General features: G+C 55.0%; 1 protein-coding gene across 1 annotated transcript in view; it reads left to right on the top strand.

Moving 5' to 3' along the window:
- Positions 1-16,439, top strand: part of MYO9A (myosin IXA) — a 189,488-nt gene that overhangs the window by 86,415 nt on the left and 86,634 nt on the right. Inside the window, exons 10-12 of the mRNA XM_054388264.1 lie at positions 6,527-6,643; positions 11,570-11,704; positions 15,039-15,160. Of these exons, the coding sequence (XP_054244239.1) occupies positions 6,527-6,643; positions 11,570-11,704; positions 15,039-15,160 (374 nt within the window). The remainder of the gene's footprint in view (positions 1-6,526; positions 6,644-11,569; positions 11,705-15,038; positions 15,161-16,439) is intronic.

Genomic DNA, 16,439 nt, shown 5'->3' with positions numbered 1-16,439 from the left:
TTCTTATCTTCAGAGCCAGGTTGGGCTGCCCACCTCTGAGCTGCTCCATTCAAGTTTGCCTTTTCTAGGGGCTGGGTGGTTTTTTGTAATGCAGTCTATGAAAGGACTCCAGGGCCTTTGGTGAAGCACCAAGGCTGAGGAGCTTGGCACTGCAGATAAGCTTGGAGGAAAGAAAAGGCTGCCTGGAGATGAAAAGCTGCAGTTGTGCTGAGAGGGTTTGGTCCTTTGTGCAGAGCAGCTGGCAGGGGCTCTGTCAGCAGGGAGGTGGTGGTTCATTGCTTGATGCTTCCCAGCACTGAGATGCTTCATTGATGGAGCAAACAGCAGTTAATGGATTTCCAGACAGGTCCTGGGGTGTTGGTGCAGGCTGAGGACAGTGCTGGGAACTCTCAGCTGGCCATGACCACAGCAGTGCCCAGCTGGCCAGGAAGGCCACCAGCAACCAGGCCTGGAGCAGCAGTGGTGTGGGCAGCAGGGCAGGGATTGTCCCCCTGGACAGGGCACTGCTGAGGCTGCACCTGGAGTACTGGGTTCAATTTTGGGCTCTTCACTCCCAGAAGGACATTGAGGGCTGGAGCAGGTCCAGAGAAAGGCAACAAAACTGGGGAAGGGTCTGGAGAAGAGGGCTGGGGAGGAGCAGCTGAGGGAGCTGGGGGTGTTTAGTGTGGAGAAGAGGAGGCTGAGGGGAGACCTCATTGCTCTCTACAGCTCCCTGGGAGGAGGCAGCAGTGAGGTGGGGGTTGGGCTCTGTTCCCTAGCATCAGGTGATAGGAGGAGAGGAAATGTCCTGAAATTGTGCCAGGGGAGGGTTAGGATGGAGAGGAGGAAAAATGTCTTTGCTGCAAGAGTGGTCAGGGGTTGGGAGAGGCTGCCCAGGGAGGTGGTGGAGTCCCCATCCCTGGAGGTGTTCCAGAAACCTGTGGCCATGGCACTTGGGACATAGTATCACAGAACTGTCAGGGTTGGGAGGGACCTCAAGGCTCAGCCAGCTCCAACCCCCCTGCCATGGGCAGGGACACCTCACACCACAGCAGGTTGCTCACAGCCACCTCCAGCCTGGCTGCAAAAACCTCCAGGCATGAGGCTTCCACCACCCCCCTGGGCAACCTCTGCCAGTCTCTCACCACCCTCATGGGGAAGAACTTCTTCCTAACATCCAATCTGAATCTCCCCACTTCTAGTTTTGCTCCATCCCCCCCAGTCCTATCACTCCCTGAAACCCTAAAAAGTCCCTCCCCAGCTTTCCTGTAGTCCCCTTCAGACCCTGGAAGGCCACAAGAAGGTCTCCTGGGAGCCTTCTCTTCTCCAGACTGCACAACCCCAACTCTCTCAGGCTGTCTCCAGAGCAGAGCAGCTCCTGTGGTGTCATGATCATGGAGGTGCTGGGTGGAAAGTTGGACTGGGTGATCTCAGAGGTCTTTTCCAACCCTTTATAACCTTCAGCCATTTGTCAGCAAGGATGTTTTACCCTGAGGGTTTGGTAATGAATTAATTCATCCTTCAGAGAAAGTCTGAGGTGAAATTGTCCAACAGAAGGGAAATAAAAGCTGTGAGACAACTTCTTGGGCAAGAAGTGACCTGATTCTTCCCTGCCTTTAATTTCTGCAGGCTGTCAGGAGCTGGTTGGTTGATGTGTCACTGTGAATCTGTCTGGGATTGAACTGGATGTGAGTTCACCACTGGCAGTGGGACATGGCTGCCTTCACGGGCAGAGGAACCCAAAGGGGCTGAGCTGTATGCCCAGGGAGGTGTCTGCAAGCAGATGTTGTGGAGCACAGAGGAACCAGGCTGGAACATTGCTCCTTTGAGGAGAGGCTGAGAGCCCTGGGGCTGTTTGGTCTGGGGAAGAGAAGGCTGAGAGGGCACCTGGACAGTGTGACCTGCCCTGGGTGACCCTGCTCTGGCAGGGGGCTTGGACTTGATCTCTAGAGGTCCCTTGTGTGTCCTAGCATCCTGTCATTCTCTGTTATTTCCCTGTATCATGGTAGCAACACCTGGCATGCAGGCATCAATTCCTTAAGTCCCTGTCCACAGCCCTGAGGGTCTCTGGTTACAGAATCACAGAACTCACCAGGTTGGAAAAGACCTTGAAGATCATCCAGTCCAACCCAGCACCATCTGATCAACTCATCCATGGCGCTGAGGGCCTCATCCAGGATGGTTGTGAACACTTCCAGGGATGGTGACTCCAGCACCTCCCTGGGCAGCACACCCCAAGGGCCAATCTCTCTGTCTGGGAAGAATTTCTTGCTCACATCCAGCCCAAACCTCCCCTGGCACAGCTTGAGACTGTGTCCTCTCCTCCTGTCCCTGCTTGCCTGGGAGCAGAGCCCAACCCCCACCTGGCTACAGACTCCCTTCAGGGAGCTGTAGACAGCAATGAGGTCTGCCCTGAGCCTCCTCTTCTCCAGGCTGAACACCCCCAGCTCCCTCAGTCTCTCCTCACAGGGCTGTGCTCCAGACCCCTCCCCAGCCTTGTTGCCCTTCTCTGGACACATTCAAGTGTCTCAATGTCCTTCTTGAGTTGAGGGGCCCAGAACTGGACACAGTACTCAAGGTGTGGCCTAACAGCAGATTGAGATTGGATGTGAGGAACAAGTTCTGTACCAGGAGGCTGCTGGAACACTGAACAGGTTGCCCAGGGAGGTGGTTGAGGCTCCATCCCTTGAGATATTCAAGGTGAGGCTCAACAAGGCCCTGGGCAGCCTGATCCAATTGGGGATGTCCCTGCTGAGTGCAGAGGGTTGGTCTGGATGAGCTTTGGAGGTCCCTTCTGGCCTGGACCATTCTATGATCTCAGCCTCTAAATCACTGATTTCAAACCTTCAAATGTCAATAACCAGCAGAGGAAACATTCAGCAAGCTGCAGGCTCTGCCCTGGGAGGCACAGCTGCTGTGAGCCATGGAGATGTCACCCAGGCTCAGGGCAGAGCTGAAGTCAGGTTGCTGTCTGAGCAGAACTGACATTTTCCTTCTCAGACCTGCTCCTTGCATTTATAGATCACCAAAACAGCTTCCCTGAGGCTGGACAGGGCTGTGAGCAACCTGCTGTAGGGGAGGATGTCTCTGCTGAGTGCAGAGGGGTTGGACTGGATGAGCTTTGCAGGTCCCTCCCAACCCAACCCATTCTAAGATTCTGTGTTAGGAAAGCAGCCAGCACCACAAAGTTAAACTGGTTGCACCTAATCAGCAGCATTTGGCAGCCTGAAAGTATTAGAGGAGAAAACACCAGGGGGAGACAAAAATAATGAACAGCATGAAGGAGGTGGAATGGAAAATCTCAGGATGAGGATAGAGACACTTAAGGCAGCAGCAAGAGGTGACCCTGGTGGAAGCATCTGCTCATCCCAGCCCCCATTAGCCTGGGAGGCTCTTTGTCACCACAGGTTGTTAGCAGCAGGAGCCCAGCAGGATGCCTTTGAAGGCCTGGGAGCTTGATGAGTGTGCTGAGAAGGAACAGGAAAGCAGGGAGAGAAGAAAGTGGAAAGCCCAGAAAGCTTTGAAGAGTCCAGGAGGCAACTCTGCTTCAGGCCAGCAGGGCAACCTGGCAGGGCACAGCCTCAGGGACACTGCCACAGGCATCTGCTGCTCCTTCTGCCCTTCAGAGGGCCAGGGACAGAGCTGGGCTCGGGTGGGAATGGGGACTTGGGGGGACTGGTGTTGGACTGGTGGTGTTGGTCTGGTGGTGTTGGTCTGGTGGTGTTGGTCTGGTGGTGTTGGACTGGTGGTGTTGGTCTGGTGGTGTTGGTCTGGTGGTGTTGGTCTGGTGGTGTTGGACTGGTGGTGTTGGTCTGGTGGTGTTGGACTGGTGGTGTTGGTCTGGTGGTGTTGGTCTGGTGGTGTTGGACTGGTGGTGTTGGTCTGGTGGTGTTGGTCTGGTGGTGTTGGACTGGTGGTGTTGGACTGGTGGTGTTGGTCTGGTGGTGGTGGTGTTGGTCTGGTGGTGTTGGACTGGTGGTGTTGGTCTGGTGGTGTTGGTCTGGTGGTGTTGGTCTGGTGGTGTTGGTCTGGTGGTGTTGGACTGGTGGTGTTGGTCTGGTGGTGTTGGTCTGGTGGTGTTGGACTGGTGGTGTTGGACTGGTCTTAGACTGGTGGTGTTGGTCTGGTGGTGTTGGTCTGGTGGTGTTGGTCTGGTGGTGGTGGACTGGTGGTGTTGGTCTGGTGGTGGTGGACTGGTGGTGCTGGACTGGTGGTGCTGGTCTGGTGGTGTTGGTCTGGTGGTGTTGGTCTGGTGGTGGACGGGTGGTGTTGGACGGGTGGTGTTGGTCTGGTGGTGTTGGTCTGGTGGTGTTGGTCTGGTGGTGTTGGACTGGTGGTGTTGGACTGGTCTTAGACTGGTGGTGTTGGTCTGGTGGTGTTGGTCTGGTGGTGTTGGTCTGGTGGTGGTGGACTGGTGGTGTTGGTCTGGTGGTGGTGGACTGGTGGTGCGGGACTGGTGGTGTTGGACTGGTCTTAGACTGGTGGTGTTGGTCTGGTGGTGGTGGACTGGTGGTGGTGGACTGGTGGTGGTGTTGGACTGGTGTTGGTCTGGTGGTGGTGTTGGACTGGTGGTGGTGGTGGTCTGGTGGTGGTGTTGGACTGGTGTTGGACTGGTGGTGTTGGACTGGTAGTGGTGTTGGACTGGTGTTGGTCTGGTGGTGGTTTGGGACTGGTGGTGTTGGACTGGTAGTGGTGTTGGACTGGTGTAGTGTTGGTCTGGTGGTGGTGTTGGACTGGTGTTGGACTGGTGGTGGTGTTGGACTGGTGGTGTTGGACTGGTGGTGGTGTTGGACTGGTGTAGTGTTGGACTGGTAGTGGTGTTGGACTGGTGTTGGTCTGGTGGTGGTGTTGGACTGGTGTTGGACTGGTGGTGGTGTTGGACTGGTGGTGTTGGACTGGTGGTGGTGTTGGACTGGTGTAGTGTTGGACTGGTGGTGGTGTTGGACTGGTGTTGGACTGGTGGTGGTGTTGGACTGGTGTTGGACTGGTGGTGGTGTTGGACTGGTGTAGTGTTGGACTGGTGTAGTGTTGGACTGGTAGTGGTGTTGGACTGGTAGTGGTGTTGGACTGGTAGTGGTGTTGGACTGGTGTAGTGTTGGACTGGTAGTGGTGTTGGACTGGTGACTTTGTTGCACTGGTGGCTCTGTGGGACTGGTGGCTTCATTGGCCTAGTGTCCTGCATGTATTTCTTAGAATCATAGAATGGTTTGGGGTGGAAGGGACCTGCAAAGCTCATCCAGTCCAACCCCTCTGCACTCAGCAGGGACATCCCCAACTAGATCAGGTTGCCCAGAGCCCTGTCAAGGCTCACCTTGAATATCTGCAGGTCTGGGGCCTCAACCACCTCCCTGGGCAACCTGTTGCAGTGTTCCACTTCTCTCGTGGTGCAGAACTTGTCTTCATGGGTTGTAATTTCTCCAGAAGGTTGTGATCAATGGTGCAGAGTCCAGTTGGAGGCCTCTGGCCAGTGGTGTTCCCCAGGGGTCGGTTCTGGGTCCAGTTTTGTTCACCACCTTCATCAACAGTCTGGAGGAGGGGATAGAGTAGAGCCTCCCCCCGTTTGCTGATGGTACCAAACTGGGGGGGAGTGGCTGCTGCAGCATCAGGCTGTGCTGCCATCCAGGGAGATCTGGGCAGGCTGGAGAGCTGGGCAGAGGGGAACCTCAGGAGGTTCAACAAGACTGAAGGTAGAGTCCTGTACCTTGGCTGCATTAAGAAGAATATGGGCAGCAGGTTGAGGGAGGTTCTGCTCCAACTCTGCTTTGCTTTGGTGAGACCACAGCTGGAGGGTTGTGTCCAGTTCTGGAGCCTCTGTTCCGGGAAGGCTCTGGAGGGGCTGGAAGGTGTCCAGAGAAGGGCCACGAGGAGGAGCAGAGGGCTGGAGCTGCTCTGCTCTGGAGACAGACTGAGAGAGTTGGGGTTGTGCAGTGTGGAGAGAAGGCTCTGAGGAGACCTTCTTGTGGCCTTCCAGGATCTGAAGGGGGCTCCAAGAAAGCTGGGGAGGGGCTTTTTAGGATGTCAAGTAGCAAGCCTCCCAACCTTCCCAGTGACCTGTGGTGATCATCCACCTGCAGTCCAAGCCCCCTGCCAAGGCAGGGTCTCCTAGGGAAGGTCACTCAGGAACAGATCCAGGCAGGTTTTGAGTGTCTGCAGAGGTGGAGACTCCATCACCTCTCCAGGCAGCCTGCTCCAGGGCTCCGTCTCCTTCTCCCTGAACAAACTCTTGGAGGGTGTTGGTGAAGTTCAAGAGATGCATTCATTGTTTGCCTTCCCTGGCAGTGATGGGATCTGTGCTGTGATCTCATGCACCATCCACTTGCCTGCACCAAAAGGAAATCCAAGGCAGAGCCTGGGGGGCAGGTGCCCAGGGCCCTGGCATCATAGCCAGCTCCTGATGGGAGCAGGGCTGGGGCAGGAGTCAGAGCAGCAGCAACAGCTCTGGCAAGGCAGAAAGTTGAACCCTGGGGCTGAGAGAAGGAGAAGCAAAGCCCATTGGAGTGCAGAGTGGGGATCTTTTCCAACAGGCTCCTCTTCTGTTCTCTTCCAGGCTGTGACTGTGAGGAACTCCATGGCCAAGTCCCTGTACAGTGCCCTGTTCGACTGGATCGTCTTCAGGATCAACCATGCCCTCCTCAGCCCCAAGGACATGGAGGAGAGCACCAAGGTAATGTCCCACAGCCCTCCTGGCTGGACTCTGAGAGTCACAGAATCACAGAAGGGTTGGGAGGGACCTCAAGGCTCAGCCAGTTCCAACCCCCCTGCCATGGGCAGGGACACCTCACACTACAGCAGGTTGCTCACAGCCACATCCAGCCTGGCTGCAAAAACCTCCAGGCATGAGGCTTCCACTGGCAACCTCTGCCAGTCTCTCACCACCCTCCTGGGGAAGAATTTCTTCCTAACATCCAATCTGAATCTCCCCATTTCTACTTTTGCTCCATTCCCCCCAGTCCTATCACTCCCTGACACCCTCAAAAGTCCCTCCCCAGCTTTTCTGTAGACCCCTTCAGATGCTGGAAGGCCACAAGAAGGTCTCCTGGGAGCCTTCTCTTCTCCAGACTGCACAACCCCAACTCTCTCACCCTGTCCTCATAGCAGAGGTGCTCCACCCCTCTGCTCATCCTCATAGCCCTCTTGGGGGTTAAAAATTATTAACCAGGGGATAAAACATTATCCAAGCTCCCCACAGCACCTTCTGTTCCCTTGCTTAATGTTTTCAGCTGAGCACATCCTTATTTTGAGTGGTGTCTGCTGAGCTGGCAAGGGTGAAGCACCTCCAATATCATGTCCCAAAAGCAGCTGGGGAAGAGGTTTGGTTGTAGCCACAGAGCCTCTTCCCCTGAGATAATTTTCCTGCTTGGGTGCAGAATTGTAGGAGTAGGGATAATTTACTCCAGGAAATGCTCCAGGCTTGGGGCAGGGAGGCTGGAAAGTTGCCTGGCAGGGAAGGAGCTGGGGGTGCTGGGTGACAGCTGCTGAAGATGAGCCAGCAGTGCCCAGCTGGCCAAGGAGGCCACCAGTAGCCTGGCCTGGAGCAGCAGTGGTGTGGGCAGCAGGAGCAAGGCAGGGATTGTCCCCCTGGACATGGCACTGGGGAGGACACAGCTGGAGTGCTGGGGTCAGTTTTGGGACAACCTCATGAGCTTGTCATGGGCTCACCTCTCCAGCCTGTCAGGAAATAAACCCCCAGCCCCTGCTCTGCCACTGCCTTGGCAGGATGGAAATGAGCCCTTTGGTGCCCAAGGTGGGCTGGCAGCAGAGGGCATTGTTTTGGGGAGCAGGCTGGGATCTGGCTTTGCTTGCTTGCTGACAGGATTCCTGGCAGATGATTTCTGAGCTGAACTGTGGCTGAGTTATTTGGTAGGGTCTGGTCTCTGCTCCCTGTGGCTGTCTCACTCTGACTCCCTTTCCCTTGGTCTCCTTTTTGTTGCCCTTAGCTTCTTTATGCTCTCCTGGTCCCCTACAAACTGTCTGAACTGTGACCTTTAGCAATGAGCTCAGAGCCTTTCCCTCCTCTTGAGAAGCAGATGACAGAACCTCAGAGAGTCTCTTATTTAACTCTCCCTCAAGAAATGAGGTTAAGAACTGTTAGAAGGCCTTCTCCTGGCTCAAAAGGCTGATGTAGTGCAGGTCCTGGTGGATCAAAAGGCCTTTCTCCCAAGGGTTCTTTGGGAAGCTTTGGCTCTTTGGTTCTTCTGAAGTGCCTTAATTCCTTCCTAACTTCCTAACTGCTGCCGTGTGCAGCTGAGGTGCTGTGTGCCTGGTGGGGATGGTGAGCTCCAGCTCATGGTCATGAAGAAAATGGATTGAAGTTAACAGTCACAGAGAATATTTGTGGTCAAATTCCAGCATGGGTGTGGGCAGCAGGGGCAGGGCAGGGATTGTCCCCCTGGACATGGCACTGGGGAGGACACTCCTGGAGTGCTGGGTTCAGTTCTGGGCTCTTCACTCCCAGAAGGACGTTGAGGGGATGGAGCAGGTCCAGAGAAGGGCAACAGAGCTGGGGAAGGGTCTGGGGAACAGAGCTGGAGAGGAGCAGCTGAGGGAGCTGGGGGGGTTTGGTGTGGAGAAGAGGAGGCTGAGGGAGACCTCATTGCTCTCTACAGGGAGCTCCCTGAGAGGAGGCTGCAGTGAGGTGGGGTTGGGCTCTGCTCCCAGGAGAAAAGGAAATGTCCTGAAATTGTGCCAGGGAAGGGTTAGGTTGGAGATGAGGAAAAATTTCTTTGCTGCAAGAGTGGTGAGGGATTGGCACAGGCTGCCCAGGGAGGTGGTGGAGTCCCCATCCCTGGAGGTGTTCCAGAACCCTGTGGCCATGGCACTTGGGGCCATGGTTTGGTGGCCATGGTGGGGTTGGGTTGCTGGTTGGACTCTGATCTTGGAGACCTTTTCCAACCATTGTGATTTTATGATTCTCTAATTTACCCTGAATGTGGAGGTTTCCCTATGCCTTGCTGCTGCTTCCAGCCTTGGAAAAGCTTTCCCAAGCTCCCCAGGATGCTTGTTTTAGGATACATGAGTGTACCAGAGAATCCCAGGCTTGGAAGGGACCTCCAGAGGTCCTGGAGTCCAAGGCCCTGCAAAGCAGGACTGCTTAGGGCAGGTCACACAGGAATGGGCCCAGGTGGGTTTGGAAGATAGCCAGAAAGAAGCTCTTAGAAGCTTCAGCCTGGAGGCCTTTTCCAACCCAAACCATTCTCTGGTTCTAAGACTCTAAATACTTTGAAGTGGCACTGCACAGAATGTGGCTTTGCTGTGTGTGCTGTGGGAACTCCTGGAGCCACCTCTGCAGCCAAGTCTGTGATTCCATGGTTCAGTTTCAAGGGTTCACTCCTTGCAGAGCCATAACTACTTCCACAGAGCCTCCTGCCAGCACTGCTGGAAGCTGTGGTTGGTAATTCCATAAGGATTCAGGAAGTGTGAGCAGTTTGTCTTCTGAGGCTTGGCTTTATGTGCTGGAGACTTTCTCCAGGGGATTTTAGGAAGCTCTGAGAGATGTCAGGGACAAGCTTGTGTGGCAGTGGGGTGGTCAGGGTCAGGACTTGCATTTCATCACAGAATGAGTTGGGTTGGAAGGGACCTCAAAGCTCATCCAGTTCCAACCCCTCCCACCAGCCCAGGCTGCTCAAGGCTTCATCCAGCCTGGCATTCAGCACCTCCATGAGGGGACATCCACAGCCTCCCTGGGCAACCTGTGCCAGTGTCTCCTTACCCTCACTGGCAAGAATTTCTTCCTTCTCTCCAGTCTCCATCTCCCCTTCTCCCAGTTCAAAGCCATTTCCCTCATCCTGGCACTCCCAGCCCTTGTCCAAAGTCCCTCCCCAGCTCTCCTGGAGCCCTTCAGGTACTGGAAGGTTGCTCTAAGGTCTCCCTGGAGCCTTCTCTTCTCCAGGCAGGTTTGAAGTCAGTGGTTTAGAGACTGAGACCTTCAAGATCATCCTGTTCCAGCCCCCCAGGGACACCTCCCACCAGCCCAGCTTGCTCAAGGCCTCCTCCAGCCTGGCCTTGAACACCTTCCAGGGAGGGAACATCCACAGCCTGCCTGGGCAACCTGTGCCAGTGTCTCCCCAGCCTCACTGGCAAGAGTTTCTTTGGAATACCTGCAGATCATCCATGTGATGAGGACACTTGCTCCTCTTTCCCTCATCACCTTTCCCATGTACAAATGGACAGATTCTGAGCTGCTGCTGCTGCACCAAGTTGTTGCAGAGGAATTCTTCCTGCAGTCTGTGTAAAAACAAAGCTGCAGCAGCAGATTCCTGCTGTGGTTTGGGGGCTGTGAACAAAAGGGTAACCAGCTGGGTTGGGATGAGCAGGACAGGGAGGGATGACCCTCAGGAGGCAGCAAGCAAGAGTGAAGCCCTCTGCCATGCTCACTCCTTGCTCCAGTGGCTTCCCAATTTCCATCTTCTGTTCCAGCTGCTCTTTCTCATGGGTGCTCTGCCAAGTGATGCAACCCTCTGGGAAGCTGGACAAGGACCTTCAGTAGTTATCCTTGGCATGGCATGGCTGGGGGTGAGGAGGGAGAGCCTGGCTGGCCCTAGAACAGAGAGAAGAGCCTGGATGAAGGATAAAGGAGCCAAGAAAACCTCTTGAGGAAAGGGGTTAGAGTCTTCTGGTCAGGCTAAGGTGCTCTGCTCAGTGTGTTTGGCTGATAGGCCTGAAGGCTGTGAGGACATTCAGAGACTGAGTGCTGGGCACAGAGGAGCCCGAGGAGGCTCAACAAGGATGAGTGCAGAGTCCTGCACCTGAGAAGGAAGAATCAACTGCAGCAGGACAGGTTGGAAGGGGATCTGCTGGAGAGCAGCCCCAAGGAGAAGGACCTGGGAGTGCTGGTGGGCAGCAAGTTCTGTATGGGACAGCAATGTGCCCTGGGGGCCAAGAAGGCCAAGGGGGTCCTGGGGGGCATTCAGCAGATGGAGGGAGGTTCTCCTTCCCCTCCCCTCGCCCCTAGTGAGGCCACACCTGGAATATTGCATCCAGTTCTGGGCTCCCCAGTTCAGGAGGGACAGGGATCTGCTGGAGAGAGGCCAAGGGAGGGCTCCAAGGATGCTGCTGAAGGGCCTGGAGCACTGCCTGGGGAGGAGAGGCTGAGAGCCCTGGGGGTGTGCAGTCTGGAGAGGAGAAGGCTGAGAGGGATCTGATCAATGTCTATCAATAGCTGAGGGCTGGGGGTCAGGAGGGAAGGGACAGGGACAGCCTCTGCTCACTGTGCCCTGGGATAGGACAAGGAGCAATGGATGGAAACTCCAGCACAGGAGGTTCCACCTCAGCAGGAGGAGGAACTTCTTCACTGTGAGGGTCCCAGAGCCCTGGAGCAGGCTGCCCAGAGAGGTTGTGGAGTCTCCTTCTCTGGAGTCTTTCCAGCCCTGTCTGGATGTGTTCCTGTGTGACCTGTGCTGGGTTCTCTGCTCCTGCTGTGACAGAGGCTTGGACTTGATGATCTCCAGAGGTTCCTTCCAACCCCTGCCATCCTGCTACTGAGTAAATTTAATTCTATTTGTTTGCTTCGGGTTCTGTGCTGCCTAGAAACAATCCAAACAGTTCCTTGCTGTGATTTTATTCTCACTCCTCATTCTTCCTTTCCTTGCAGACTTTATCCATTGGGGTTCTGGACATTTTTGGGTTTGAGGACTATGAAAACAACAGTTTTGAACAATTCTGCATTAACTTTGCCAACGAGCGCCTGCAGCACTACTTCAACCAACACATCTTCAAACTGGAGCAGGTAGGTCTGAAGTGGTGGCTCTCCTGCTGCCAGCTGAGCCTTTGGCCATCACTTTGTGGCACCAATAAAGGTCTTAAATTCATAGAGTGGCTGAGGTTGGAGGGGATCTCAGAGAGCATTTACTCCAAACCCCCTGCTGTGGGCAGGGACACCTCTCAACTTGACTTGGTTGACCAAAACCTCAACCAACCTGGCTTTGAACACCTCCAGGGAGAAGGCAACCACAACCTCTCTGGGCAACCTGTTCCAGTGTCTCCCTACCTTCACTTGAAAGAATTTCTTCCTAATCTCCAGTCTCAATCTCCCAGCTCAAAGCCATTGTCCCTCCTCCTGCCTCTCCCAGCCCTTGTCAAGAGTCAGTGTTGCCAAGGCAGCAGAGATGTTCTTCCTTGTGAGAGAAGCTCTTGGCATCTCCTAGAAGACAACTGGGGAGGAAAGCCCAGAGGAGGCCACCAAGATGATCAGAGGGCTGGAGAACCTCTGCTATGGGGCCGGGTTGGGAGAGTTGGGGCTGTTCAGCCTGGAGAAGAGAAGGCTCCAGGGAGACCTTAGAGCAGCCTTCCAGTACCTGAAGGGCTCCAGGAGAGCTGGGGAGGGACTTTGGACAAGGGCTGGGAGTGCCAAGATGAGGGACAATGGCTTTGAGCTGCAAAGCTGCTGAGGGGCCTGGAGCAGCTCTGGGAGGAGCAAAGGCTGAGAGCCCTGGGGCTGAGAGCCTGCAGAAGAGCAGCCCCAGAGGGGAGCTGAGCAATGCTCAGCAAGAGCTGAAGGCTAGCAGGGGAGAGGCTGGGGCCAGACTCTGCTCAGTGGTGCCCAGGGACAGGACAAGGGGCAAGGGGCACAAACTGGAACCCAGGAGGTTCCATCAGAACAGGAGGAGAAACTTCTTTGGTGTGAGGGTGCTGGAGGCCTGGAGCAGGCTGCCCAGAGAGGTTGTGGAGTCTGCTTCTCTGGAGAGATTCCAACCCCACCTGGACACTGTGATCTGGGCAAGCTGCTGTGGGTGCCCTGCTGGAGCAGGGGGGTTGGAGTGGATGAGCTGCAGAGGTCACTTTGAACCCTGCCCTGCTGTGAAATCAGAGATTTTTGGATGAAGAGTGAGTTCTTGATGAGCGGTAGCTGCAGGGGAGGGATCCTCTTCTGCATCCAGAGCTAGGCTGCTTCTATCTCCAAAGCATCTGAGGGGGCTGAAGACAGACTGCTGAGATCTTTGGATGCTTGTGCTGAAAGGAAGGACCAATTTCAGTATTTGCTAAGGACTTGCCCTGTAATCCTGACAGGACTGGTGTGCAGGAGCAGTTCTTAGCCAGGATGTCATCCCTGAGGCAGAATCCCTTCCACACAGGCAGCTCAGAGGGGCCTGGGATTGGTTTAACTTTTCTGTGGCTTTTCCTGCTGCAGTCTGACACAATCTGCCTTGCAAAGCTGTTTTGTTTTTTTTTTTTCCCTCTGAAGACAGTTTCTGTTTCCAGAGGTTTGCAAACAGACTTGGGCAGTCTGGCTTCAGGCTGGAGCCTCCCATCAATACAGCAGCTGCTCTGCTTCAGGAGGTGGTGGGAGAGGGCAAGGAAGACAAAGTCTGAGCAGGTGGTAAAGTCCAGGCTCAGAAATCCTGCTCTGTCTGCATGGGAAAGCTCTTGGAATTGGATCAAAATCTAATATAATATTAATTAGAATGACAGAATCTTGGTTTGGGTTGGAAGGGACCTCTAAAGGTCATCCAGACCAACCCCACTGCAGTCAGCAGGGACATCTGCAACTAGAGCCCCAAAACAGCCTCACCTGGAATGGTTGCAGTGTCACAGAGCTGATCAGGGGGCTGGAGCACCTCTGCTAGGAGGCCAGGCTGAGGGAGCTGAGCTGGGGGTGTTCAGCCTGGAGAAGGGAAGGCTCCAGGGAGACCTCAGAGCAGCCTACCAGTACCTGAAGGGCTCCAAACAGGCTGCAGAGGGACTGTTCCCAAAGGCCTGCAGGGACAGGGCCAGGGGCAATGGTTTGAAATTAGAGCAGAGCAGATTGAGATTGGATGTGAGGAACAAGTTCTGCACCAGGGGGGTGGCCTGAAATTGTGCCAAGGAAAAGGTTAGGTTGGAGATGAGGAAAAATTTCATTGCTGCAAGAGTGTTGAGGGGTTGGAAGAGGCTGCCCAGGGAGGTGGTGGAGTCCCCACCCTGAAGGTGTTCCAGAAACCTGTGGCCATGGCACTTGGGGCCATGGTTTGATGGCCATGGTGGGGTTGGGTTGCTGGTTGGATTGGATGAGCTCAGAGGCCTTTTCCCACCCAAACAATTCTGTGATTCTAGGAGCCCTCTAGCTCCCTTCTGTCTTCTAGCTCCCTTCTGTCTTCTAGCTCCCTTCTGTCTTCTAGCTCCCTTCTGTCTTCTAGCTCCCTTCTATCTGCCCTCTAGCTGCCCTCTAGCTGCCTTCTAGCTGTCTTCTACCTCCCTTCTAGCTCCCTTCTGGCTGCCCTTTATCTGCCCTCTAGCTGTATTCTAGCTGCCCTTCTATCTGCCCTCTAGCTTCCTTCTATCTGCCTTTTATCTGCCCTCTAGCTGCCCGCTAGCTGACTTCTAGCTGCCTTGTAGCTGGGACACCTCCCACCAGCCCAGGATGCTCAGGACTGGTTGACATGCTGGAGGAAAGGGATCCAGGGGCAGCAGGGGCAGGGAGGGGATTCTGCCCCTCTGCTGAGACTCCCCTGCAGTGCTGGGGCAGCTCTGGAGCCCTCAGCACAGACAGGGACCTGCTGGAGCAGGGCCAGAGGAGGCCACAGCAATGCTGGCAGGGCTGGAAGGGCTCTGCTGTGAGGCCAGGCTGGGAGGGTTGGGGTGGTTCAGCCTGGAGAAGAGAAGGCTCCAGGGAGACCTTGTGGTGCCCTTTGAGTGCTTCAAGGGTGATCAGAGAGCTGGGGACAGAGTTTGAGCAGGGCCTGTGGTGCCAGGCCAAGGGGGGATGGTTTGAACTGGAAGAGGGAGACTCAGATTGGAGAGAAGGAAGAAATGTTTGCCCCTGAGGGTGCTGAGAGCCTGGCCCAGGCTGCCCAGAGAGGTGGGAGCTGCCCCATGGCTGGCACCATTGCAGGTCAGGCTGGTTGGGCTGTGAGCAACCTGCTGTAGCTGCAGCTGTCCCTGCTGGCTGCAGGGTGGGGGTGGACTCATGGCCTTTCAAGGTCCTCTCCAGGCTAAAGCATTCTGTGGTTCTCCCCCAGCAGAGGAGATGTTCAGTTTTGGTCGATGGTGCTTCAGTTTTCTTGAAAGCCTTTGAGTTCAGCTTTTTTTTCCCCTGGCTTACCCCCGAGATCTTTGTCACATCCCTGGGTTGTTTGGTTTTTCAGGAGGAGTACAGAGCAGAAGGGATTAGCTGGCACAACATTGACTACATAGACAACTCCAGCTGCATCAACCTCATCAGCAAGAAGCCGACTGGCCTGCTCCATCTGCTGGATGAGGAAAGCAAGTGAGTAGGAACCGTCCTGACCTGGCTGATGCTCTTTGTGACTTGGCTTCAAAAGGTGTTTCTCCAGAAGTCTTCATCTCTTGAGAGGCCTCTCACAAAGGTGCTAATGGCTGTCTGGGCTGATTGCTCTTCCTGGCTCTGCTTTTGTTTTCAGAAAGCCAGCAGTGGAGAATCAGCAAAAGGCTCTGCCCAAAGAGCAATTAAAATTCTCTTCAGGAGTTTCTGCTGTGAAAGGGAAGAGCAAAGGTTTCCTTCCTCAGTTCTCTGCTTTTCTCCTGTGGTGTAATGACATGAGGATCATGCAGTCATAGAATGTTGGGGTTGGAAGGGACCTCCAAAGCTCATCCAGTCCAACCCCCCTGCACTCAGCAGGGACATCCGCCACTGGATCAGGCTGCCCAGGGCCTCATCCAGCTTCACCTTGAATAGCTCCAGGGCTGGGAACTCAACCACCTCCCTGGGCAATCTGTTGCAGTGTTCCAGTAGCCTCCTGGTGCAGAACTTGTTCCTCACATCCAATCTCAATCTGCTCTGCTTTAGTTTCAAACCATTGCCCCTGGTCCTGTCCCTGCAGACCTTTGGGAACAGTCCCTCTGCAGCCTTCTTGTAGCCCCCCAGAGCCTTCTCCTGTCCAGGCTGAACACCCCCAGCTCCCTCAGCCTGTCCCCATGGCAGAGGTTCTCCAGCCCTCTGATCATTTCCATGACCCTCCTCTGGACCCTGTCCATCAGGTCCATGTCCTTCCTGTGGTGAAGGCTCCAGAGCAGGACACTGCACTGCAGGTGAGGTCTTACCAGGTGCTTGAAGTTGAGTGCTGGGAGAATCCAAATCCATGACCTGAAGCAGGTTGTGTGGGAGCTGTTCAGGCCCAGAGTGAGCTGAGGGCACTCATGTGGGGGCTGCACTTCCACAGAGGGTGCAGCTCAGGTTTGCATCCTTGGTTGTCTCTATCCAGCTTGTCTCAGTAAAAGTTCTCATCTGAGTCTGTGGCTTCTGGGCTTGCCTTTGGGTGGAAACTCCTGAGCACAGGGCATCTGCCCTCTGGCACACACATGTGCCCATGGGAAGGGCAGGGGCAGGTCAGGCAGCTCTGCTGGCATCACCTCAGACATGCAGTGCTCCAGTTCATGGAGGAAGCTCTGCTCCCACCGTTTGCTGGGAGCTTGCTTGTCTCCTTGAGCCAACACACAGCAGTGATGGTGTCCCAGTACCAGGCTAAAGCAGCTGCAGTGGGGTGAAGTTGTGAAATCCAGACCCAAGCTGCAGGTTTCTCTGAAGC

The sequence above is a fragment of the Indicator indicator genome, chromosome 16, assembly GCF_027791375.1.
Source record: "Indicator indicator isolate 239-I01 chromosome 16, UM_Iind_1.1, whole genome shotgun sequence".
NCBI lineage: Eukaryota > Metazoa > Chordata > Aves > Piciformes > Indicatoridae > Indicator > Indicator indicator.
The sequence above is the reverse complement of the archived record's forward strand: the minus strand, read 5'-3'. Positions and strand labels throughout refer to the sequence as shown.